This window comes from Rhamphochromis sp. 'chilingali', assembly GCF_963969265.1.
Source record: "Rhamphochromis sp. 'chilingali' genome assembly, chromosome: 9".
NCBI lineage: Eukaryota > Metazoa > Chordata > Actinopteri > Cichliformes > Cichlidae > Rhamphochromis > Rhamphochromis sp. 'chilingali'.
In genome coordinates, this window is record NC_137936.1 from 1,643,323 (window position 1) to 1,668,493 (window position 25,171).

At 42.5% G+C, this 25,171-nt stretch overlaps 1 protein-coding gene across 1 annotated transcript in view; it reads left to right on the forward strand.

The window, feature by feature from the left end:
• Positions 1-25,171, forward strand: part of LOC308402210 (receptor-type tyrosine-protein phosphatase gamma-like) — a gene marked incomplete at its 3' end in the record, with an annotated part of 372,466 nt that overhangs the window by 113,621 nt on the left and 233,674 nt on the right. Inside the window, exon 2 of the mRNA XM_080890900.1 lies at positions 12,467-12,577. Coding sequence (XP_080747026.1) covers positions 12,467-12,577 — 111 coding nt within the window. The remainder of the gene's footprint in view (positions 1-12,466; positions 12,578-25,171) is intronic.

Sequence of the window (25,171 nt, forward strand, 5' to 3'; positions counted from 1 at the left end):
GAGGGTGGTGAGATCAGCGCAGCGCATCACCAGGACTCAACTGGCAGCCATGCAGGATCTCTACAGACAGCGCTGCATGAGGTAGCGGATCCTCTCTGATCCCGGCCACACACTTTTCACACTCCTGCCGTCTGGCAGGCGGTTCAGTAGCATCCAGACCTGCACTACCAGACACAGGGACAGTTTTTCCCACAAGCCATCACGCTTTTGAATTCCATACACACCACTACAATTACAGGACTCTGCACACTGTCACTTCAACAAATGCAACTTAAATGCTCATTGCACAACTTTGTACAACCTGCAGATACTCTTGCACAAACTTATAAATACCAACTTGTCTTAAATGTAAATACCAACTAAATTCTCTAATATTTTTTCCTCTCCTTTTTATTGTTGTTATTATTATTATTATTATTATTTTATTACTACCACTGCTCCTTTCTGTTATTTTCTTCTCAATATAACTGCACACTCTCTATATGCTCATGTAAAGCTGAGGAGCACGAGCCAAAGAATTTCATCATGGATAAATGTGGCTACACTGTTTACTGTACATGACAATAAAACTTGAAACTGAAACACGCTGATGCACGCCGCCTTTCCTTCCGTGTTTTCTCAAGCCCCGGGGCTTTCCAAAATTAGTCAAAAGACTGTTGCATATAATAAAATTTTTGCGTAATGCAATGTGCATAAAGTTTCAAAAAGAGACTTTTCCAATTTGATTCAATTTTATTTATATAGTGCCAAATCACAACAAAAGTCGCCTCAAGGCGACCATTTTATATGATGGATTTTACAGAAAAAATAGAATTGGGCTGAAAGGTCTATTGCTTTATTACATATTCAGGTTGTGTATCATGTAACTAAGTAATAAAGTAACTAATTACTTTTGAAACTAAGTAAAGTAACAGGATTACTTTTTTGGAGAAGTAATCAGCAATTAGTAACTAATTACTATTTTTAAGTAACTTGACCAACACTGGTCACCATATTACGGTAAATTGTTTCACGACTCACCAGGTGCTTGAGCTTTTTGAAAAAGCTGATGTCTGTAACAATGAAACAGACGTTTCACAGATGCCAAAGCTTTCGCACTGAGTTTAGCCAGAACGTGTACAAATTCATGCAAGAGACATTTAGAAGATTTCATTGAATCTGATCTGACGGGCCAACAAAAAAGGACTTCCTGGAATTGCCTCACTCACACATGTACAGGCAGTCTTTGAAGTTGAAGTTGCAGCCCAACTCTGCCCATTCCCTGTGATGGCAGGTCTGTCCGTATACTTCTCAAGGTTCACCTTATTGTTAGCAGCATCTCTTATGTCCACACAGACACTGTGCATGAGTTTTCTGCTCAAAATCTTTGAGTATTTTCGTTTACAAATAAACAACATTGCATTCTCCTTTATAAATGTGGTCTTCATGCAGTCTTTTCGATCCAAGTGAAAACTCAGTGGAATTCTAATAAAGCCTTGTCCTTATCATGAACAAACATTGCACTTTTGACAACACAGACCTTATAGTTATAATGTTTAAAGGTCTCTGTTTAAAAGTCCTTCTGTTCTCACACTGACAGGTCTGGTTTCTTTTAGCTCCCTTCTTTATAATGCTTATAAGTTAGAATGTACTGCGAAAAGCCTGCAGATGAAACTGCCGTCAGTGCCTATTCACTTTGTTTTACCAGAGCGTATTCTCTCTCCTTGGGGAAGCGAATCAGTAAAGGTATGTAATGGTAATATTAGTATAAGCTCTGTCTGCAGAACATTGCAGTATTTGTGATACTCTTAACAACCCCACAGCTCTCCTCCCTCCATCTCTTCTTGTCCTCTGTCCATCTTTCATCCACTGCCACTGACTGGTTGTCATGCAGTGGATTGTCAGTGACCAAGGAACTATTTCTAGGAGAAAAATGTAATTTTATTGTTGGTGCTTAAGTCCAGTCTTATTTATATACACTCAGTATTTCTCTTGTTCCCAGCTGTGGCTATCTTTAAACTAGTCTCTCTAAATTTAGCCTGCAGTTTTAGATCCCTTCCCAGGCTCCATTTAAGACTTTTAATGCCCACACACATCTTGTATGTGTCATATGCTGTGGGAGTGTCTGGTCGGGCGTGGTCCAGGTTCCTGTCATTCGTCCCTGGGGGTGGAGTTGGCCAGCTCATCACCTGTTGTCAATCTCCGGGGCTCCACCTAGAGGGTTTTTAAGCCGGCACGGCCTGCCACTCCTCGCCAGTTCGTCCTGCTACCATCTGTGATTCACCACCCGTCGCACTCATCAGTAGTGCTGGTTTGGTCTCCATTCTGTTCTTCCGTCTGCTCTGAACCCGAGGATTATATACTCCACTTCTCCTCAGCCTGCCCTTCAGTCCGTATTCTCCACCTCCTTGGAATCTGGACCGGACTCTCCACACTCTTGACCCTCTCTGGAATACTCCCACGGCAGCCCTTTTCCCACCTAATAACTAGGGTCTCCAAGTAAGCCCAAGACTATCCACTGGCACTCCGTACCTCTGTCCCTTACTCGTTTTTTTTCCATTCAGTAACATCTCTCTCCTGTGTTTACAGAAGTTCCCGTTAGAGTTCTCCCCGTGCTCTACGCCGGTCTCTCCGCCCACGGATTTCCCTTAGTTTCTGCGTATGGTTTCTGTTAAACCCAGTTCTGTTCACGTTTTGTTCTTTTCAATAAATTATACACAGTTCGAAGCAAATTGAGTCTGCTCTTGAGTCCACCGCATTCTCGCCCGTGACAGTATGAGGTGAGCTCAATGAGTCACATGATAGGCTGAGGCAAGATCTCACAATCATTTCACATGAAAACCAGTCCTTCTTCACCCCTTGGCAAATGTAGAGAGGTACATGATTAATAGTGGGTCAAAAATCCTCTTAAGGGACAACTCCCACTAGGAATTAAATACCTGAGACTCTCCACCATTTGGTTTTAGAATTGAAGACGCCAATCAATCTTTTAAGTGCTCGGGGGGTACTCTTCACAGCGCCGCACTTTTCTTTCTATTTTTCAACAATTAATGCTACACCCTGCTTCTTTACTTAACTAGTCTACAGCAGTACTGCTTTGCATCGACTATGGTAAAGACTGGACGACATAGGCCTAAAAAAGACATAGCACAGTGCCAGAAAGCCGCCTTAGCCAAAAACTCTGCGAGCATTGACGCCATATTAGCTGCTATCGCTAGCCTTAAAACATCAATGGAGAGCCCCCATGACATAATTGAATCAACTCTGTCTAAGCTCCAGACAGATATTCGGTCATCCGAACAGCATCTAGATGTTATCGATTAAGTCGCTTACTACAATGGACTGCTGTGTTTGTCTGCTCGAACCTAAATGCAAGGAGAAAGAAGGTGCTGAGGTCAACGAGCCAGCGGACTCATCTCTGCAAGACAACTTTATTAAGCTGATAAAAGTGGAGAGAGCATACCGCACCCTTGGACCAAAACCAGTGCTGGCCAGCGACCGAGGGCAATCATAGCCAAGGTACACCATGAGAAAAATGTATGGCATTTATCTGGCACACCAACTTGCACCGTTAAACTGTGATGGAGAGAGACTGTCTATCTTTCCAGACCACACCACAGAGATCCTTGCTCAGCGGATGGCTTTCAGTGTGGTCAGGAAAAAGCTTTGCACTTCCAGAGCGATGTGCAGTCTGCGCTACTCGGCTCTCCTTTGGTTAGTTCACAACAACATCACTAAGCTTAAGTCTGCAGCTGAAGTTGAACGGTTTGCAGACTCACTGTAAACATGACCTGGTGATGTGGCTGTATTGTTTCTTTTAGCTGTTGCTACGAGGTCTGGAAACTTTTTTCTATTGTGAAGTATTGATAACATTTACATATTATCATAATTTCGGACAGATACTGCTATATTATTATAACAAGCTATTTTATATATTGGTATTTTTCTACCCAGTCATTCAACTCCTGGTTCTAATGTTTTGATCAATGGAGGCAGGTGCAGTGCTGCCGGATCTCAGCATGCTTTTTTCTCTCTTTCTTTTTGCTTTTTTTCTACTCTTCTTCCTGGCAGTCCCCTAAATGCATGCTGGGATGGGCCACAGTTGTTCTTGTTCTTTTTTCTGGGTTCAATGGGTTAAGTGTTGTTGTTGTTAATTTTGCTTTTTTCTGCAGTTATGCCAGTCCTTTCTATTATTTTTTGTCAGTATATAAGTCATATCACTCCTTATTTAGATGCAGGGTAACAGTGCTACTGGATTAGTAACATGTCCTTTGTGAGGGCATAGGCAGAGCTTAGAAATGTGGGATGTCTATGTCACATTTGAAGCATCTATCTTCTGATATAATTTTCTTACAGGAAACTCATATTCACTCTAATGAACAGAGATGTTTAACCCTCTGGGTATAATTGGCCGTTTTTGACTACTTTTGATTTTACCTCTATATTTCACCTTTAAAATATGTTTTTCTTGCCTTGTTTGGTATCATTATTTTCAGCACAACCTCAAATATCTGAAATTTGAGTTATTTTTCCATTTTGGTATACTGTATTAGCACAGCTGATCTAAATTCAGACAAAAAATCCAAAATCAGAGTAGAAAAAAGTTATTTTTTACTGTAAAATCCACAAACATGTTTAACGAATGATTTTCATAACTTGAAATGCAAATACAACAAAGTTATATGGTACTATTTACCTAAGGCCTCAGGCGTTTTTTATATAACCATTTAAATCTATTTACAGAACAATCAGGTGTGCTGCATCAAATAAGAAGGCACACAAATTATTTGTGCCAGTCCAAAAAATGTAGTTTGTGTTCAGTATAAGAAAGAGGAGAATACCACAGGCCTAAACCCTGCAGGTCTGACAGCAGGAGGTGCATCAGTCCAGTTTTCCATGTGGGAACAGCGTTTACACTAATCTGCCTTTGACGGCTTTTGTTTGGAGAAAATGTGAAATTCAGCAGTATAACTGACACACAATACAAGACAATAACTACACAACAAACTATGAAAACTCACTCTCTCTCTGTCTTTCGCTTGCCAGCTTTCCGTTGCAGGTGTCACTCCTAAAAACTTCCCCTTCTCCCTTAACAACCAAGTGCCACATGTTGCCTTATCATTTTTTTTCCCCTGTCCCGTTTGGCTCTTTTGCCATCAGAATTATTGTCTAAAGGCAAAGAAAGATGCCCAACGGATTTACTTTACCAAATTGACCATCCCAGCCTTGCCATAATGGTCCACTTGATTCACCTTTTATTGTTTATTTTATTTTCACTTACTGAATACGGGACAGACTTGACTGGGGGAAAGAAGGGGAGAAAGAAAGAGGGAAAGAGAAACAGCTGAGAAGAGGGACGGGGGAGAAGGTCAAAAAACAAAAACCAACAGAACGGGCAGAAAAAAAATGCATATATCAATCACCTGGATCACCTGCTGAGAAAGAAAAAAGAAAACAAGCAGAAGAAAACGAGAGTAATAGAATAAACAACATCACAATGATATATGGGAATATGACAGTAAATACTAAATATTAAACATTATTGTGCAGCACATAAGATCAACAGAACACAGTGTGCTTTGAGGTAGGAGCCAAAAAGGGTGTAGTTTGTGGGTGCGATCACCCATGTGTACACCTGTGAGCATGGACGCGCTTGTTTTTAAAAGGTTCCTTCATGTAATGATCTGCTAGAGGGTGTGGGGGGGCCACAGCCCCGCCCTCCAGGGCATGAAGCAGGTATGGAGGAGATCAAGACTCCAGACATCCAGAGGCCCCCAGAACACAAGAGACCAAGGAAGACCAACAGAGGGGCAGCCGCGCCACTGTCCCGGAAAGAGCTGAGGAGAGTCCCAGATGAGGGCTCACTCAGCAGCTGTGGAGTAGAAGCCAGGGGGAGTTGCAGTGACTCGCCCGTGAGCTCCGCCGGCAGCCAGCTGTGCCTGAGTGACCGAGCCCCAGGCCGAGAGGCCGGGGGCACCCCACCTCCGAAGTGGCCCGAGCGAGCCCCAGGCTCCAGGCCCCGATAAGCAACCACCAAGGAGTGAGCCGGTGGGTACCTGGACGCTAGGGCTGGGCGATATGACCCAAAATCCATATCTCGATATTTTTTAGCTGAATGGCGATATAAGATATATATCTCGATATTTTTTTTAAAGCCATAAAGTAAGAACAAAAAGAGAGTCCGCAGCAGCAGGGAGGCCCCACACTCCAGACCCCAGTGGGACGGCCAAATCCTCCTCCTAGCCCCCCCGCTCCAGCAGGCCGCAGAGAACGGGGGTGAGAGAAGACTCCAAACCTCCCTCCACCCGCTCATTGTAGTGTTGATGCATGTGTGTTCTAAGGTGCATTTAAAACCCAGGAGGGCATGGAGCTACCTGCCAGAGAGCAGCAGGTAAGCCTCCTGATAGCCCTCAATGTCTACATGTATTTAAAATTGAGAGGTGGGCAACGACGCCAGGGGTGAGGTGTACACCCTCATGGTCTATTGGAGTCCGTGTAGCGTGCCCACCCCCAAGATCCTATATGTATGTGTTATGAGAGTGTGAGTAATGTGAATGTCTAAGTTGTGGGATAAAATTGAGGCAGAGGCAGCCAGAAGGGGACAGAGGGGAGGATGCCTCCCCTGCACCCTAGTGACACATCTTTACCCCAAGGCCCTGCATGGGTGGTTGTGGTGGAGCGGCAAGAGGGAGGCAGCTGGAGATGGGGAGGGAAGGAAGGGAGGGGCGAGTGACCCCTCCCTGGGGCCAGCTCCCCCGCTGACCCCACTAAGCACCCCAGGACTGGACCCCCATACACCCACCCGCCCACAACCCCGGCAACATACCAACCAGGACCCAAGCCCCCGAGGCCCAGCCAGGGCCCCAGCCCAGAGACGGAGCGCCCCCAGAACCTCCCGGACCCAACCAGGGGCATCCACGCTACCAGGTCAGTAACCCACATCCGTCAGCACAGGCCCTCCCCTAGCTCCGCTGCACGCAGCCACGAGGAAACCGTCACCTAAGGGCCAACAGAGCCCTTAATAGGCAATGACCGCAACCCCGGGTTGAGCCCTCCAAGGAAGATGCTCCTGGGGAATCCCCCGACGCCCTGAGCCTGTCCCTACCCCCACACCAATCACAACAGTGAAGGCGGGACCAAACTGACCCCCCCCCCCCCCCCCCCACCCCCACCCCCACTAGGTGATTTTGCTGATCAAAGGAGCCCAGAGCAATTGATCTGATGTGGTGGCAGAGGCTGTATCAAGACTAATGTAATCTAATAGATAATTTCTATATTGATTATAATTAAGATTATTTTGAAATTTTACTATGGATTTAATTTGTTGATATTCTAAAAATCTTTTCTTGTTGATCCCATATTGTGCAACTAGTCTGTCAAGTGAAATAAATTCTGTTCCTTCTAATATATGTTCTAAATATTTGATTCCTTTACCACTCCAATCTGAAAAGTTTATCATATTATTGTTTTGTAATATGGCAGGGTTGTTCCAGATAGGTGTACATTTGCATGGGGTTCAATTAAAACTGCAAAAAGTGAAGGGGAGAGTGGGCATCCCTGCCTGGTGCCCTCAGGAGACAGAAGCTGGAGGATGTCTGGTCATTTGTTCTGACACAAGCTGTTGGGGAATTATATAATATTTTTAACCAGTTTATGAAAGAGGATCCAAAACCAAATTTGTGTAAAGTTGCAAATAGAAATTTCCAGTTAACTCTGTCGAATGCTTTTTCTGCGTCTAAAGAGAATATTGTAGTTTCTAGGTTTTTACTGTATGAGTAGTCTATCAAATTAAGTAATCTACGTGTATTTGTTGATGAGTGCCTACCTTTTATGAAACCAGTTTGGTCAGGATGAATTAAGAGGGGGGTTATTTTCTCCAGTCTCTTTGAGAGAGCTTTGCAGATTATTTTAAGGTCTACATTTATAAGGGATATTGGACGATAGCTTGAGGGATATACAGGGTCTTTGCCTGGTTTTAGCAGGAGATTAATGTTTGCAGAATTCATATTTGATGGAAGTCTGCCCTTTTCTTTGATTTCCAACAACGTTCTGTAGAAAACTGGTGCTAGAATCGACCAGAATTCTTTGTAGAATTCTGCAGGAAAGCCGTCTGGACCTGGAGCCTTATTATTGGGCATACTTATCAGAGCTTCCTGGAGTTCACCTGGTGTCAGTGGTGAATCCAGTGCCATTGCTTGAGTGTCCAATAATTTTGGAAGAGTTATGTTGTCTAAAAACTGATCAATTTCTTTTTTAGATGGGTTTATTTGTGGTGAATACAACGTTTTATAGAAATCCCTGAAAATGTTGTTTATTTGTATCGGTTCATATATTGTGTTCCCAGATGAATCTTGAACAGCACATATATTTGTTTTTTCTTTATTTATTTTTAGCTGGTTTGCTAGAAATTGACCGGATTTATTACCATGTTCATAATTTTGTAGGCGTAGTCTTTGTACTAAGAATTTTGTTTTTTTTAATCAATTATCTCATTTAATTCTAGTTTTGTTTTGCGTATTTTGTTCAATGTTTCCTGATCTTGGTGGGACGCGTAGGCTTCTTCTAGTGATTTGATGGTTTTTTTCTAATTCCTGAATATTTTTGTTTTCTTCTTTCTTTTTGTGTGATGAGAAAGAAATTATTTTACCTCTCATCACAGTGTCATTATAGTCTAAATATGAAGTCCACTCTTTTTTAAAATATTTAATAAAGTCTCATCTTTAAGTAGTGATATATTAAATCTCCAGTTTTTTCTTGGCGTAGTATTATTCTTGTGCATTAGTGTTAAAGATATAGGACCATGATCGCTGACAGCTATAGGGTGAATCTCAGTGTCTGAAATGTCGCTCAGCAGTGAGCTGCTGACCAAAAAATAATCCAGACGAGAGTAGGAGTGATGGACATGTGAGAAAAAAGTATATTCCTTACTGGTGGGGTGAAGGGAGCGCCATGCATCGCAAAGACTAAAGTCGCTCATATACTGTTTGATTATATTTGTGGACTGCCAATTACGCTGAGTTCCCGCTGTATTGAGCCTATCCATGTCTTCATTTAGTCCAAGGTTGAGGTCGCCTCCAAGAACAAGTGTGCCATCTAAGTGTTCAGAGAGTGCACTGAAAAAACCGTGAAAGAATGAGGGATCATCAACATTTGGACCATATACACTTGCAATACATAGCTTTTTATCAAGTATAGATAGTTTAATGATTAAGAATCTGCCCTCTGGATCTATAACTGTATCGAGTACTGTGAAATTAATATTTTTATGTATTAAAATTGCTACTCCCCTTTGTCTAGAATTATAACAAGCTGAGAACACATTAGGAAACTCAGATGTTTTAAGTTCATTGGAACCTCTACAAGGTCTGTGGGTCTCTTGTAAAAGGACAACATCTGCCTGTAGTTTTTTGAGTTGGTTAAATATTTTTAACCTCTTTTCTCTGGAGCCAGCTCCATTTACATTCCATGTAACAAACCTTAGTGCACCCATAGATGTCTGTGTATAACTAGGGATGTATGCTGTGTGCGTCGCTTAGACAGGTGGAGAGAATACGTCACTTTTTCATAAATAAAGAGAAGGAGAGAGAGAAAGAATGCGTGGCGAGATGCTCCCTGAGTCTGACTATGTGTGTGCATAGTTACTAATATGAGTAGGCTTGGCTTAAGTGTGTGTATCCTATATGAATGTGTGCGCTGTCTGACTGATGTAAATGTGCTGCCGTTGAGCGCATGACTGTGCGTGATCGTGCTGTGCGTATGTGTGGAAATAAAGGATGTTGTTTGTGGATGAGTGTGGAAGCAGGTGATCGAAGCAGTGAAAGAAATAAAGAAAGAAACCAAGGACAAGAGTGAGCAGCATAAAAACAAGAGGGGGAAAAGAGGAAAGAAAAACGAGAAGGAAAAAAACCCGGAAACATTCCAATTAAATCACTGACGGAGAGTGACGGTGTTAATTCTGCTATGAAATCACACTTTAAGATGCGATTTGATACTGGTAAGTTAAACAGATGTTAATGTTAAGTTAATGCAAGTTAGTGTGAGTGGATAGTTAAAGGGTGTAGCTGATTCTTATCTGGTTAAGAAGGTAGGAGGTTAATACAGCCACGGAGTGATGCCGGGGTCGCGGTAAAGCTGTCCATCCATGTAGAGCCGGTCCACAGCGTGGGAGCCCTTCTGGATGAAGCCGCGTCGGATTGGGAAGAGGACCCTGCGTCGTTCCAGGATCTCTTTTGGGAACTGGTCGTTCACGCTGAAGTCCGTTCCTTTTAATTCTCTGCCACGGCTTTTCACCTGCTCCTTTTGTTTGAAGTGGCCGAATTTGGCCACAATAGGACGTGGTCTCCTGGTCACAGCCCGCATGGGGCCGATGCGATGCAGTCTATCAAAGGCTTCTGGAATACCAGAAAATACCAGATTGTCACGCATGCTACGAGCTTGTAGATCAATAACTGTTTCTTTTATTTTTTTATTTTCTCTATTGAGCTGGGTAACATTATCTGTGAGACATTTCACCGACTCCCTTAGCGTGGCATTTTCAGCAGCAAGCGTTTCCACCTGCTGCTGGCTGTACTCCAGGGATTCTCGCAAGCATTTAAATTCTCGGTGAAGAATCTCCACTAAGGACAGCCTTGCGTCGAAACTGGACAATCGTTTGTCGATTGACTCCAGTATGTCGGCAATATCTTTGACGGCTGGCGATGTTGTGCTGGGGGATTCTGCCGGGCGAAGTCTTTTCGACGACGGCGTGTCAGGTTTGGCCGGGGAAGATGCACTCTGAGCCTTCTTCATCACGAGATCCTGAAAGCACTGATCGATGTAATCTTGGAGAGCCTCTAAACTCTGCCCGTTGTTCTCCACGATGTTGGAGATGATTTAGACAAATGTTGTTAGTTATAAGACAATTGATATTTGGTAATACTGAAGCTTAAAGGAATTTGTTCAAATGTAAACTACCATTCGCTTTAATTTTCCGCCAAAATCTCCGGCGTCTGACATCAGCTACAACATGAGTCACTTACCTTGTCCGTCACTTCCGTCACTTATCTCACTTGTAAAAAATTCTATTGTGGTTTGGCACATAGTTCAAAAAATACTGGATGATTCCATGTTTCATTATCCTGTTTTTCCCCAATCGGGGATAATGAGCTCTTTACTCCGGCACATAAGGACATGGGTTTTAAAATATGGTTGCATAAGGGCATAGTGAAAATACAAGATGTATATAAGGATCATAATCTTATGTCATTCAGCGAGTTGAGGGCAAAGTTTGATGTGCCTCAGAAACACTTCTTCAAATATCTACAACGTAGAAGCTTTATTCTGGTTCGATTGAATAATTCAATGCAACAGCCCCCATTTTCCATCCTAGAAACGCTTGTTACAAAAAATTGTTTTGGAAAAGACTGCTCACTCAGTTTTATAACATGTTGGTTGAGAAGCATAGAGACACCTCAGACAATAAGAGACAGGAGTGGATACAAGACTTACAAGAAGATACTTCATCCATCGAGTGGAGTAAAATAGAGACACACACCCAAACCATCAACACCCGATTGAGAATGATTCAATTTAACTGGATAATGGAAACATATGCCTCCCCTGCAAAACTAAATAAATTAGATCCTAATGTATTGGACATATGTTATAAGGGTACCGATCACAAGGGTCCATTGTACCACTGTTTGTGGGAGTGTGAAAAGATTCAAAACTTTTGGTGCTCAGTGTTAAAATATATTTCTCAGATCACATCTTCCCCTGTCCCATTAAGTCCTAAGGTCTGTATTTTAGGCATTTATTCAGATGAATGTAATTTAGCTCAGACGGAGAGAAAGATGGTTGACCTTTGCTTATTCCAGGCCAAACGTTGTATTGCAATATGCTGGAAGAAAGTTGGTGGCCCCTCTTTTGACCAATGGTTCAACAATGTATTATCAAGTTTAGTTCTTGAGAAACTGACCTATGCGGTTAGGAAAAGATCATCAGAATTTTTTGACATTTGGAAGATGCTTCTGGACCTGTTAAAGACTGAGGACGTTGAGGAACTGGAGAGAGAGTGAAGTAATGAAAATATGCAACTAAATTTGGGAATGTATACAGTATAGACTATCCTGTACACTTTTTTCCTTTGTATTTTATTTATTTAATTATTTTTTATTAATCATTAATCATTCAAGATCTCCCCAAATATCTTTATTTTATTATTATATATATCAAAAGAAAGGGCACACATTTAGATTTTTCAACACTATCACATGATGTGAAAACACCGATTGCTGGAATATTTCACTGCTGGCAGGGACAGTTTTAAGTTCCACAGCATAGTTTTCCTTCATTGTTGAATTTTGTTCCCTGTGTGGCTACTAGACAGTTTGTGTGGAGGGTAGCTGAGGACACAGCTGTCTTGTCATCCTCCCCAGCTGGAATCCGGATGGTGCTCCTTAAGCTGTTTATGCTCACCTGCCCGTTCCTGTGTTCTTCTCTTCCACAGCGTTGACAGGAAGCCAAGCTGAGTCAGAAGGCCCTATCCAAGGTTTGCAAAGAACTGGTGAGATACGACTTCGAAGAGCCACCCCTGAAGAGACTTACTGGGCATACTCAGGTGTGTTTCTCCGTGATCTACTTTTGCTTTGAGTTTTTGGTGAGGAATGTGTGAGGCATTGTTGTCTCACCTGCAGTGGAAAATCTGGATATTTAAAAAACAAAATCAAAAAGCTGCAAAATGAAGGTAACAGTCTGTATCTTTTTTCCAACAACATCTCAAGTAGTGGTTTGGGTGTTTAGATCACTCCAAATGCTCTGAGTTACTAAATGTCCCCGGGGTTACATGTCTATAACAAGATGCTGCCATTTTATAAATGCAGGCAGTAGATGGCAATTTCTTGCTTTATGATGTAAAGTTGATGTCATAGGCAATTAGTTTCAAAACAAGAGGGACCTGATGGGACCCAGGTATTGGGTGGAAAACTTTTGTTGTTTATTATTAAATTGTTACCATTATTAGTGTGGACTGCATAGAGAAAGTGTGGTTGTTCAACGAGCACATTTAGGTGACCTGTGATATATTTTGCTAAGACTTATAAAACAATGAGTACAAGAGAAACCTGTGTTTCAATGTGAAAGCACTTCTGTGTCACTGGCATTGCAATATGTTTGACTTCCTCTTTGTGATTCCTTCCTCCTTGGCCATTCTCTGCTTCTTTGTGCTGTCGCCTGGAGCTGTGTCAGAACCCCCCTTTTTTTACTAGTGCTTCAGAGGAGAAAAAAAGTCACTTTCTCCGTCCCTTTAGACCCTTTAGTTCTTCAGAAGGGCAGCATTAATCTTTCACCATCCATGCAATGCCAGCCTCGGGCCACAAATGATCTTTTACTTTATTTCTTTCAGTGTTTTTCTGCATGTTCATTCAGGCCTAATTGGCTGCCTGTCATTCCTGTGAGAGTGCAGGAGCTTGTAGGTAAAAACAGAGCTAGTGACTGTTTCCGTTTGTGTTGCTGTTCTGCTGTCCCTCTGGACATGTTTGATTGTGGCTCTTATGTAAGATCCTGATGTAATGGTGGGCAGGATTGAAGCCACAGAGGAAAACGATCAGCTAGTGAATATTTTGTTTTTATGTCATAGCAAGGTTTTTTTTTCTTTATTCCCACTTTGGGCTTTCCGTTGGACAATATCAAATAACATTAGCAATACGGTTCTTATCACTGTATTTTAAAAAACGTTAATATTCCCCATTTTAAATCTCTAATTTTAAACTGAAGAATCAAAAAAGAATTAGTGAGTGTAGAAATGCCCCATCTCACTGCCAGTATTGTTGGCAGTTGGATGTGCCATGTTTGATTTTTAGCTTATTTTCTGATAACCAGTTTTATACATAGCCCCCCATTTATGGGGTCAGCAAAAATAATAATAATAAAAAAGGTAACATACTGTTAAAAATAAGGCTTCTATTTAATATGAAGTGAGTTGGCTGATGTGGCAGCCATTCAGCCATTTATTCTCCTTTGTGGTCAATGTCTGCCTGAAGTCTAGAGCCATGGACAACAAAACCCCACCTGAAGAATATCACATTTATTTTCCTTAAGAAACTCCTGGGTTGCTTTTGGAGTTTGTGTGGATCATTATCCGTGTGCACTTTAAAGGCCATCTGATCGGTTTTACAGCATCCGGTAAACCAGTGTAAATCTGTACACTTCAGATTCACTTCTATGAGCAGTCACATAATCAATAAACACAAGTGACCCAGTTCCATTGGCAGCCATTCATTCTCCTGCTAGAACATTTATACTATGGCACCATGCCTGTGTACTCCTAAGCTCAGATAAATCAGGAGTGTTATGTGAGGAAGAGCATACATCTTGGCCAAATTATACATTTGAGTCATCAAGAATGAGATTTCCATATCGGATTGGTCAGGCCCTGGGTTAACAACAAACTCCTACAGCAGGGTGCTGACAGAAACTGTGCTACACCTGGCTAACACAAAGGAAAAGGAGAGGGTGGAGAGGGGTATTTGGAGGCAGCAAGAAAGAAAGAAAGAATGAGTGTGGAGGTCAGAGTAGAGACTTTAAATACAGAGACTAAGACTGGCAAAGGAAGTGAGTTGGCTGATGTGATGGAGTGAAGGAATGTAGATCAATTGTCTGTCCAGGTGGAAGGACAGAAAGATCATGCATTCAAGCTGTTCTACTATGATGCAGATAGGAAGGAAAATGTAGTAAGGGAAATCTTGAAGTATGTATATACTGTTTTGGAGATGAAGAGATCATCTGACAGGATCAGGAGTTTAAAGCTGGGTGATAAAAATCTTTTTCAGTCAGATCAAGGGTTGGATGTCAGTTATGCGAAATTGTGGATGAAGTTGTAAAGCTTGGTAGAGAGTGGTGATAGGACCAGACTTTAATGGACATCTTGGATGTCATCTGCTGGAGCCAGTCAATTTTGAGGTCACTGCCCGAGTGCTCAAAGTAGTATGGAGACCACTGCTGCCTTCGCCCTCCATTCTCCCTCCTCTCCAGCCCATCTCTCAGCCCTTGTTATTTCTCAAGCTTTTCTTGTTTCTTTTTCCTGATACTGGTATCACTTGGTATAGCTACATGTATCACTTATGTGCCTTATGTGACTTGTCTTAGGGGTATCTACAGTGGGGCAAAAAAGTATTTAGTCAGCCACCGATTGTGCAAGTTCCCCCACCTAAAATGATGACAGAGGTCAGTAATTTGCACCAGAGGTACACTTCAACTGTGAGAGACAGAATGTGAAAAAAAAATCCATGAATTCACATTCATGACACTAATGCAGTGCTGTTAGCTTCTTTAGCCAGTAGCTGTGAATCATGTCAGGGCCTGGTGCTGTCCAACTTTTCATACTGGAGACTCTGTCCTGGATGTCTGCCACTGTGAGAGTTACTGGATCCTGTTCAGAAAAATTACTGTGGTAACCTTGCTGAACAGAATCAGCTAGAACTGATAGACCGCTTGCTATACTTCGTGGGCATCCCTTTCTTTGTCACACCTTTCTGTGGCTCCAATAGTGGGCTAACTTCCCTCCATGCTGCCTTTATCTTGGCCTCTAGTCTCCTGGTATAGATCAGCTGGTTGGTTTTAGTGAGGATCACAATAGGGATAGTCCATAATGCTGCAATCACATCTTCTAGTAGCCTCTCAGAAGTTACCTGTAGTCTGTAGTAGGCCACGGAGGGTCCAGGTTTCCAGTTTTCCAGTTTGTCTTCAATTTTAGGTTGGCTCAACGCCTTCATTGTACCAGTCGTTCTTGGGACTTGATACCAAATCTCAGCGGGCGAAGATAATGATATCTCACCCTTGACCTGACATCTTGGCTACCCCTCGCCATAGCATTTGTGTTGTAATAGCAGTTGCATCTTCTGGATGATGAAACACTCTAGATGTTGGATGTTTTATTTTACTTTTTGTAAATAGTCAACAGTGCAATAGACTCAATACTTGAAATGTGCAATTCACTTGTATTTTTATTTTTTATTCCTATTTATTCTATTTATCCCCTTTGTATATTTTATTTATATTTGTCTCTGTATTTATATATGTGTGTGTGTGTGTATATATATATATATATATATATATATATATAACAATTCTGTAACCGTAACTTCGGTCGTTGCTGTGCTTTTTGGAAGTCGAATTTCCCAGAGGAACCCACCCGAGGGATTAATAAAGTTCTATCTTATCTTATCTTATCTTAAAAGAATTCGTAGGTCCCATATCCTGTTCCCACATCAATTCCTGTGTAATAGCATTCCAACAGTTCCTTATTTTTATCCCTTGTCTACTTAAACCTTTTTGATCCAGTAACCCAGTTCTAATCAGCAGCTCCTGGTTCCTCAAAACCTGACGTGAACCATGTTAAACTGGGTGACTCTGAGCCGGTATGGCTTCAGTTATATGCCTTTCACTCATGCTCTGAGGTAGGCTTGGGGAGCGTGTTGTCTTTGTTTTATTGATATTTTTTAGCAACTCTTTACTTGTCCTCCAGTTTGTGTTTCAGTGAGATGATCAAGACTTCAGGGCTTTCTGGTGCATTATATTTTGTCCAGTGGTTTCTAGCCATGTTTTGCTGCCACTGATATTTTCCAATAAAAAACCTGGACTCTTTCAGACACAGATGCTTCTGTATTAATGGTCAAAGGAGCTTGCAAAGAAAAGTGTCTGGACTTCTTTAAGTTGCTTGAAGATATTTCACCTCTCATCCGAGAAGCTTTTTCAGTTCTAAGGTCAAGACTCAGCAGTCCATCTGCATCTTAAGGATAAAGTACACTCTTTCGAGGATGTCAATGTTCGCATTTTGGACAGAGAGGACAGATGGTTTGAAAGAGGAGTGAAAGAAGCCATCTATGTCCACTGTGAGCGACCATCTTTGAACAGAGGCGGGGTTTACGACACCAACTCTCTGCCATCTATAATCCAGTTTTGAGATCCCTTCCCAGACGCCTTAACGCCCACTCACATCCTGGGCCATCTGACCTCAGGAATTCGCATGATAAGGTGAGGCCAGGTTTCAAAATGAACACACCCGAAACTCTGGCTGATTGGGACCCACACCCAGTTTCACACCTTGGCTCAGGTGATTAGAGGATCATCAGGGGGTCCTTTTGTCCCTCTGTGGGGGGAAACTCCCACTAGGTTTATATCTGGGACTCTCCACCATTTGACCTTAGAACTGAAGAAGCTTCTCGGATGAGAGGTGAAACGTCTTCAAGCAACTTAAAGAAGTCCAGACGCTTTTCTTTGCAAGCTCCTTTGACTACGATGACCTGGATGACTGAGAACCTTCACAGACATATTCTCTATTAATCCCGGCGCCATTGTAGATCTCTGGAGTAGGTTGTGTATGAAAACAATCAATTTATTTATAAGCACATTTGAAAACAACACAGGTTGACCAAAGTGCTGTACAAAGTAAAAAGTAAAACAAACACACACAAAGAGAACAGCACCAAACTCACAATTAAAAGCTAAAGAGTAAAGATGTGTTTACAGATGGGATTTAAAAATGTTGAGTGTTGGAAAGATCCTAATTTGAAGAGGCAGACTGCGATTGCTGCGCCTAAACTGTGGAACAAAGGCCCGGTCTCCTCTGTGTTTCAGTCTGCTTCAAGGAACAACTAGAAGCAACTTATCAGCTGACCTAACAGTCTAAACCAGTCTTAAAATCAATTCTAGAATGTAAAGAAGCCAAAACTGGGGAAATATGGTCGCATTTACGTGTCCTGTGAAGAGTCGGGCTGCAGCACTCTGAACAAGCTGAAGACATGTAGACTAGTTCCATATTAGAGGGTGGCATACTGTTCCAGATCGTTTTCCAAGAACTTTATTTGATTGTCTCAGCCGCAGATGACAGCGATAGACACATACAAAAGTGTGAATAAAGCTACAGAAAAATTGGCACTGATGGGCCTACAGAAAACATGTCCTCCACGCTCTGGAAACAGTCACTACAGAGGCTTTACAAGCAGTGTAAAAATGACATCTAAAATCAGTCTGAGTTTGAAAAGGGTCCAGATTTGGGCTATAAATAGCCCTTACACGGTGGTCCTATGGATGTCACAGTAAATGTTCAGTAAACTTCACCTGAGGTTACAAACAACCCCTTCAGTGGACGAAAATCCAAAGTCCAGAAATGACATATAAAAGACAGTGGACAGTGGATTGACTTTATTCTCAAAATGATGAACTATATATTTTTTCTTAATGTGGCCAAATATTTTTTTCGGCCTGACAGTTGAACAGAGAGTTGGGCTACGGGATAGTTACCCTACAAGAGTAACGGACAAAGTGGAGGATGCTGTGGCGCTGGCTGATCAATGAAGAGAAAATTCTCTTCTCAAAATCAGTTAAAAAAACCCCAACAACTTATAATTGTCTAAAAATATTTGTTTTATGAGTAAAAAGCAATGAAAAAATTGCTCACTCGTCTTCATTACAGAGCAGACTTGGAAAGGCCTTGCTTAAATCAGAACCTGAGGGGGAACAGGAAAGAGTCAAAGAGACAGACCAAACATGAAAAACTGAAAAAGTTGTAAAATTTAAAAAAAGAAAAACACATTAAACTCCTGTACCATACCAGTTTTCTTAGTCTTGGGTTTTATACATATTAGAAAGTGTATTAATGGGTGTTTTCTTAGTGTCAGCTAAGAACAGAAGAAGCTCTCAGTGTCCTTTATATTTCAAGGGAAAGCTCAACAATCTGATGACCCCAATAAGCATGGAGATAGCAACTTTATGAATTAAGTATTCAGAGTGCTTACTGACTTGTAGGCAGTGTTTATGTTCAGTGTGTGGTAAACACTATATAAGGCAGCCTTCCTGGAGCTGCATGATGTCTGAAGCTGAGATGCCATCAGCTGAGAACTGTATGAATAAAAGCAAGTGTCCTTAAACTTGTAATAGTGTGTGTGTGTGTGTGTGTGTGTGTGTGTGTGTGTGTGTGTGTGTGTGTGTGTGTGTGTGTGTGTGTGTGTGTGTTTACTAGCTGTGGATATAAAACGTGACCTGGTTTGAATGTTAGCCTCTGATGTGGAGGATGGCAGCTTTGTAACAGCTGCATCTTACACTGGTTGCTGTTTATTGAGTACAGAGTGGTGATATCTGTTCATTCTCATATTTACAGTCAGTGATAGATTGTACTCACAACACAATTGAGACTCTGTCCTTGTTTTGCCAGATTTGTTAGGATTTCAGATCTTGTATATTTTCCTTCTCTTTTCTTTCACTCTCTCTCTTTTTAATATGATATGGTTGATTCAACAGCCTTGCAACAGACCTGGGCGTACCCTATAACAGCAGGGTTAGACTCCAGTACCCCCATGACCCTGAATTGGATAATCATGGATTGATGGACAATTAATTCAGTAAAGTTACAAATCTACAAGCGTTAAAGTAACCCTCTATGTTGATTACGAATGTTAAAACATCCGCTTAGTCACTGCAAATACCACCTTCAAATGCAGAACATTAGTTATGCATATAAACATATATGTGACATAAATGAGTTAAAATTGTTTTAATTAAGACAAAACATAAATATGATAAGCACCAAACATGTTAAAAGATAATAAATAATACAGACATGTTTATTTGTAAAAACAAAACAAACAAAGAGGAAATGACAGCAGCAAGAGCCAAAGGAAAGGTTTACAACACTGTTTCTAGATGGTGGCACTGACAAAAAGGCATCAGGTGGAGCTGGCAGAACTGAAGAAGCTAAGATCTTGTTGGGAGTGATGAAGGTGGATTAGAAATGAGTGCAACAGAGGGACAGCTAAGGACGAGAATTTAGACTGAAATGGTTTGGACATGTGCAGAGGAGGCATAGGTGCTTGAGAAAGGATGTTGAAGATGAAGGAAGAGAGAGAAGTAATGGATGTAAGTGAAGGAGGAGATGGAGAGGGCTTGTATACTGATTAAATTAACTAAGACAACTTATAATTTAAGGGTTTTTTTGTAACTTTAAAGCTGTACTACCAGGAAACTTTTCAAAACTGGAGGTATTGGCTTCGTTGTATGGAGGCAAAGTTATAGATTCACAAAAACGTGATGATGATATGATAATAACTTATACTTTATCTAGTATACATATAATATTAGAAACGAATGTATATGCATGAGCAGGGAGAATAAAACAGGGCCCAGAATAGAGCCTTGAGGTATTCCAAGAGTATTGTTTACCCAGCGTAACAGAGAATGTCCTGCTCTCTAACTCAAATAATTTCAGAGCAGAACCCTGCATGCTGACATGGCTTCAGGCTGTTTAATAGGGTTATGTTATCAACAATGCTGCACTCAGGTCTAAAACTCCTTTTCGATATTTAACTGAAACAGCGATATTGAAGTGTGTTCTGCTTTATTTTGTGTAGCATTGTTGTTTATTTTATTTTCTAAATAAACTCTGTATATTGATCACCTGATCTAAATGAATTGAACACCAAAAACCAAAAAGAAACAAACAAGATAGATAAATAGATAAGTGCTGAGCTTTGTTGCTGCTTATATTATTATAATTTTTTAAACTCCATTGCCCATCCTTCCACCCTCACTGCATTGCACTGGAAGACTGGAAGTTTCCAAAACTGATTATGGTTTATTTAGAGAAAGCTGTGTGTAATCTGGGACCATTGGTCATTACTATGCCTTGATAATATCCAGCCACCGCACACAGTGATACACTCAAGGGACTGCATGTGAGTGTGTGCACTGTATTTTTATCTCATGGCTTACACTGCAATGCTGCATGTGTGCAGGTTTGTCTGAGAAAATCTAGCACTGGTGTGAGCATTTATGTTAAGCACAGTGGTGCGCAGATTAACACTGTTCCCTCACAGCAAGAAGGTCCTGAGTTCGATTCCACCACTTGGCCGTGGTCTTTCTGTGTGGAGTGTTTGCGTGGGTTCTCTCTAGATACTCTGGCTTCCTCTCACAGTCCAAAGACATGTGGTTAGGTTAATTAGTGACTCTATATGGTCTGTAGGGGTGAGTTTGGATGGCTGTCTGTCTCTATGTGTTAGCCTTGCAGCAGACTGGTGACCTGTCCAGGCTGGGGTGGCTGTAGCTCAGGTAGCAGAGCAGGTCAGCCACTAATCAGAAGGTCGGTGGTTCGATCCCAGGCTGCATCCTGGCTGCATGCCAAATATCCTTGGGCAAGATACTAACCCCGTGTTTGGTGGTCAGAGGGCCCGGTGGCGCCTGTGTCCAGCAGCCTCGCCTCTGTCAGTGCGCCCCAGGGCAGCTGTGGCTACAATGTAGCTTGCTATCGCCAGTGTGTGAATGTGTGTGTGAATGGGTGGATGACTGAATGTAGTGTAAAGCGCTTTGGGGTCCTATGGACTAGAAAAGCGCTATACAAATGCAGGCCATTTACCCTGTTTCTCACCCTATGATAGGCTCCAGCCCCACCATGACCCTGACAAGGATAAGTTGGGGGGATGGATGGATGGATGCTTATGGTCATTTCTCACTCTTTGACAAACAGTAAGCAGGGCTACAGTCCTGTCCCATCCATCTATTTGTGTGTTTTTGTGTAGAAGTGTACATATGAATGTGTGAGATGACAGGATTCCCTGTCTCATTTATCTGTTGTTGACAGTGAGCATGATTTCCTCAACTAAGAGCAACCAATGCCCCTACTTATTAATTATGCCCTAAATATTAAAGATGCTCCATCAAACATAAATTATTAATGAATTTGGCTCAGTTCATCTTGGCTAAAGATTTCATTTGTCATACATCATCTGATGAGGCCATGAGGCATAGTGTTATATCAAGGAGTGTGAGTATGTGTGTGCGTGTGTGTGTGTTGAGGGGGAGTGAAATTCTGTCTGTGTATGTGTAACACAGACCGTGCCGTGTTTGAATCACTACCTTTTTCTTTTTTACTATGGTAATACATTTTTAATACTGTCACCTTGGATGTACACATTCAGTTGACTTCTAAAACACATTATCTGATTTCAAGGTCTTAATAACACAGGGTGACTCTTACTTTCTCTCTTACCTTAAGTCAGATGTGATCATGTGTCTTATTGGATGTGTTTAAGCTTTTATAGGATGTCTTTGAACTGTCAGATTTTAAATTGTAATGTCTTAGCAAGGCCAAAGATGTGTTTTATGTGGCCCACCAAGTGGATAAAGAATACCTGCCTTGCATGCGAAGAATGAGGACACTGGAAGAGGAACTGTACAAGTGGTCAAAGAAACATTGAGTGCTGGATGGGCCCACCTAAAGTGGGACCACGGCAGGAAGAAGCAAATCCGTGCAGGGAAGAAGATCCCTTCACGAACCCCAACTCTAGTTGCAGCTCTTGCCCCTCCTGATTATGCTGAATTATTTTAGTTGGATGTTTCTGAATGCCACCTTTTTCAGAAAAAGGAGGGAGGATGACAACTGCTGCTGAAATACACTTTACAATACTGGACAACATGGAAAAAAAAACAGCCATATTCCTGAAAAAAACAAAGGCATTTTGATATGGGACAGAAAGGATCAAATCGGCAGAAAAACTTTCAAAAATACATGTTTCTGTTGTTTCGCTGCATTTGCCATTGAACAGAATCCAAATTCCAAAATTCGAATTCTAGGACAGTGATTCAAGTAATATCCCTCTCACTGAACATTAACTTAGCTTATGTTGTGCTGTATCCTATTTTTATTTGTTTTGTTTCGTTTGTTGTTTTTCTTTCTTTTTCTTTTAGAATCCAAAGATCGGTGATTTCATTTTAAAGATATGAATTTCAGTTCTCAAATAAATGACTTGGATTCGTGTATTTTGATACAGATAACTGTCTCATTGACGCTACAAGACTGAACGTCACTAGAAGTTGCTATTTCCATCTTACTCAGAGAAAACTCGATGTTTACAGTTTATGATTGCTTTGCATATGAACCATACCTACGCCAACTGTTATGTTTTAGGATCTCAGTATTCAGTGGTGTCCAACATGACCACACCACCGGTCTAAGAGGGTAATTGCACATGTCGAATTCATATAATGCCACAGAGGTAGGTGACGTGCAGCCTGCATGGTAATAAAATAATAAACATTCTGAATTAGTTCAACGCCTCTCAGATACTTCTTTCAGGGTGGACCTATTTTGGTTCTGTGGAGGAAAAGACTCAGATGTGGTCACGTCACTCATGGTGGTATAGGACAGGAATGTCTTGCTCCTGGCACAGAGGGGAGGTGTGTGTGCTTTCATTCTTAAATACACAGCTTCAGATGTCCATTGCTGGAGTATGTTGGAGGACCTGGAAAGTCAGGATGAGATCGAGGAAACCGGAAAGAAGATACTGAAACAGGAGATTTTCTCCCATGTGGTAAAAGTTTTTTATTGCCCTTCACTATGTAACAATTGTGTGATCAGACATTTCCAATTGACCTCATGTTGCACTCTTGATAAGCTAGGCTGATGGCCTATAGGCCCAGTAACTATTATTAGAGGAGTGGCAGACTAGTCTCACTTTCTTGGGACCCCTGAAACAGGTTTAACAGAGAAAGACTGTTCTGATCGTTCTGATTTTGAGTTTGGATCATCTTCTCTTATAAACGAACTCAACAAATGTAGAGAGAATACAGACTGTTACGCCTCTAGTCTAGGTATGTAGAGACGCACATAAGATTATGAGGAGAGAGAAGCAAGTACCTGCCCTTTTTCCCAAGCCAAACAACGAACCCGGTTTTGAGTAAAAAAAGGTGATTTTATTAAGTGACAAGAAGCGCAACTCCAGGGTGAACCCGGGCCAAATAATAAATAAAACCAACTAAGTCCTGCCAGAGAAAACTAACTTAACCCTAACGGTGTTTTCACACCGAACGCGATAGACGCGACCAAAGCGCCAGGTTTACATGTAAAGTCAATGGAAAAGCGCGACGACGCGCGATTGCGGGTCCCGCGAAAATTCAGAAGCGCGACTACGCGCAGTAAAAACCAGTCCACATGGTTTTTACTGCCCTATGCATCGCCAAGAAAACGGTCCTCATGAACTGGAAAAATAAAAATAATCTTAATTCTAGCCAATATAGACACCATCTAATAGATCACATTAGTCTCGATATAGCCTCTGCCACCACATTAGATCAATCCCTCTGGGCTCCTTTGATCGGCTCCATCACCTAGCGGGGGTAGGGGGTCGTGGTTTGGTCCCGCCTTAGCTACTGTGGTTGATGTGGAGTTGGGACGGGCTTAGGGCGCCTGGAGGACCCCTAGAGGCGTTATCCCTGGAGGGCTTAACCCGGGGGTTGTGTTCATAACCTGGTTAGTGGCTCTGGTCGCTCTTAGAGGTTGTTCTCCTCGTGGCTGCGTGCAGCGGGGCTGGAGGATGGTCTGTATTGGTGGACGTAGGTTACTGGCCTGGTGGCCTGGCTGCCCCTGAGTGGATCCGGGGCAGGCGTGGGGGTTTGGGGCTCGGGGGTGCTTCGCCTCCGTGCTGGGGCTCTGGCTGGGCCTTGGGGGCTTCGGTCCTCGTCGGTGTGTCGCCGAGGTTGTGAGCGGGTGGGTGCACAGGGGCTCAGCCCTGGCGCAGGGGGCCTCTTGTGCATTGGCCTAACTGGGGGGCTCTTCAACTGGCGGGAGGTTGTTCCATCCTTGCAGGAGTCCACTCTGCAGGTGGGGGAGAGACATAGGAGAGGTGGAGAATAAACTTAACCTGGGTGTCTGTTGTCTTGTGTAGTCTGGGAGACGATTGAATGTTGGGGTGGGTACAGCTTCCTCTGCGGTGGGGTAGGGTGGGCTGCCCCGGGTCCTGTGGGCAGTGCTGCTGCCGTAGGCCCCAGTCTGGATGGACCTGGGCTCCCTTGCCTTGGTGGGTATCAGAGGACGGGGGTGCCTACTGGGGTCAGCGGGGGAGCTGGCCCTAGGGAGGGGCATCCTCCCCTCCCTCCTTTTCCTCCCCATCCCCGGCTACCTCCCTCTTCCCGCTCCACCACACTCACCCACACAGGTAGGGCCTTGGGGAGCCGGCGGGCACGCCGGTGCAGCCCCCTCTAGCTTCTGCTCGGTGGCTACTGGGTGACGCCTCGTCTGGGGATCCTCAGCCCTTCCCATGAGGGTGGCACGGATGCCCCCTTGTTTAATAAAAACAAAGATCGATCAAATGGACCAATACGGCAATGCCACGATGATCCATTTGGCAAAATAAATCCATTGGGTCTCCTTATTGGTCTTCAGACAACA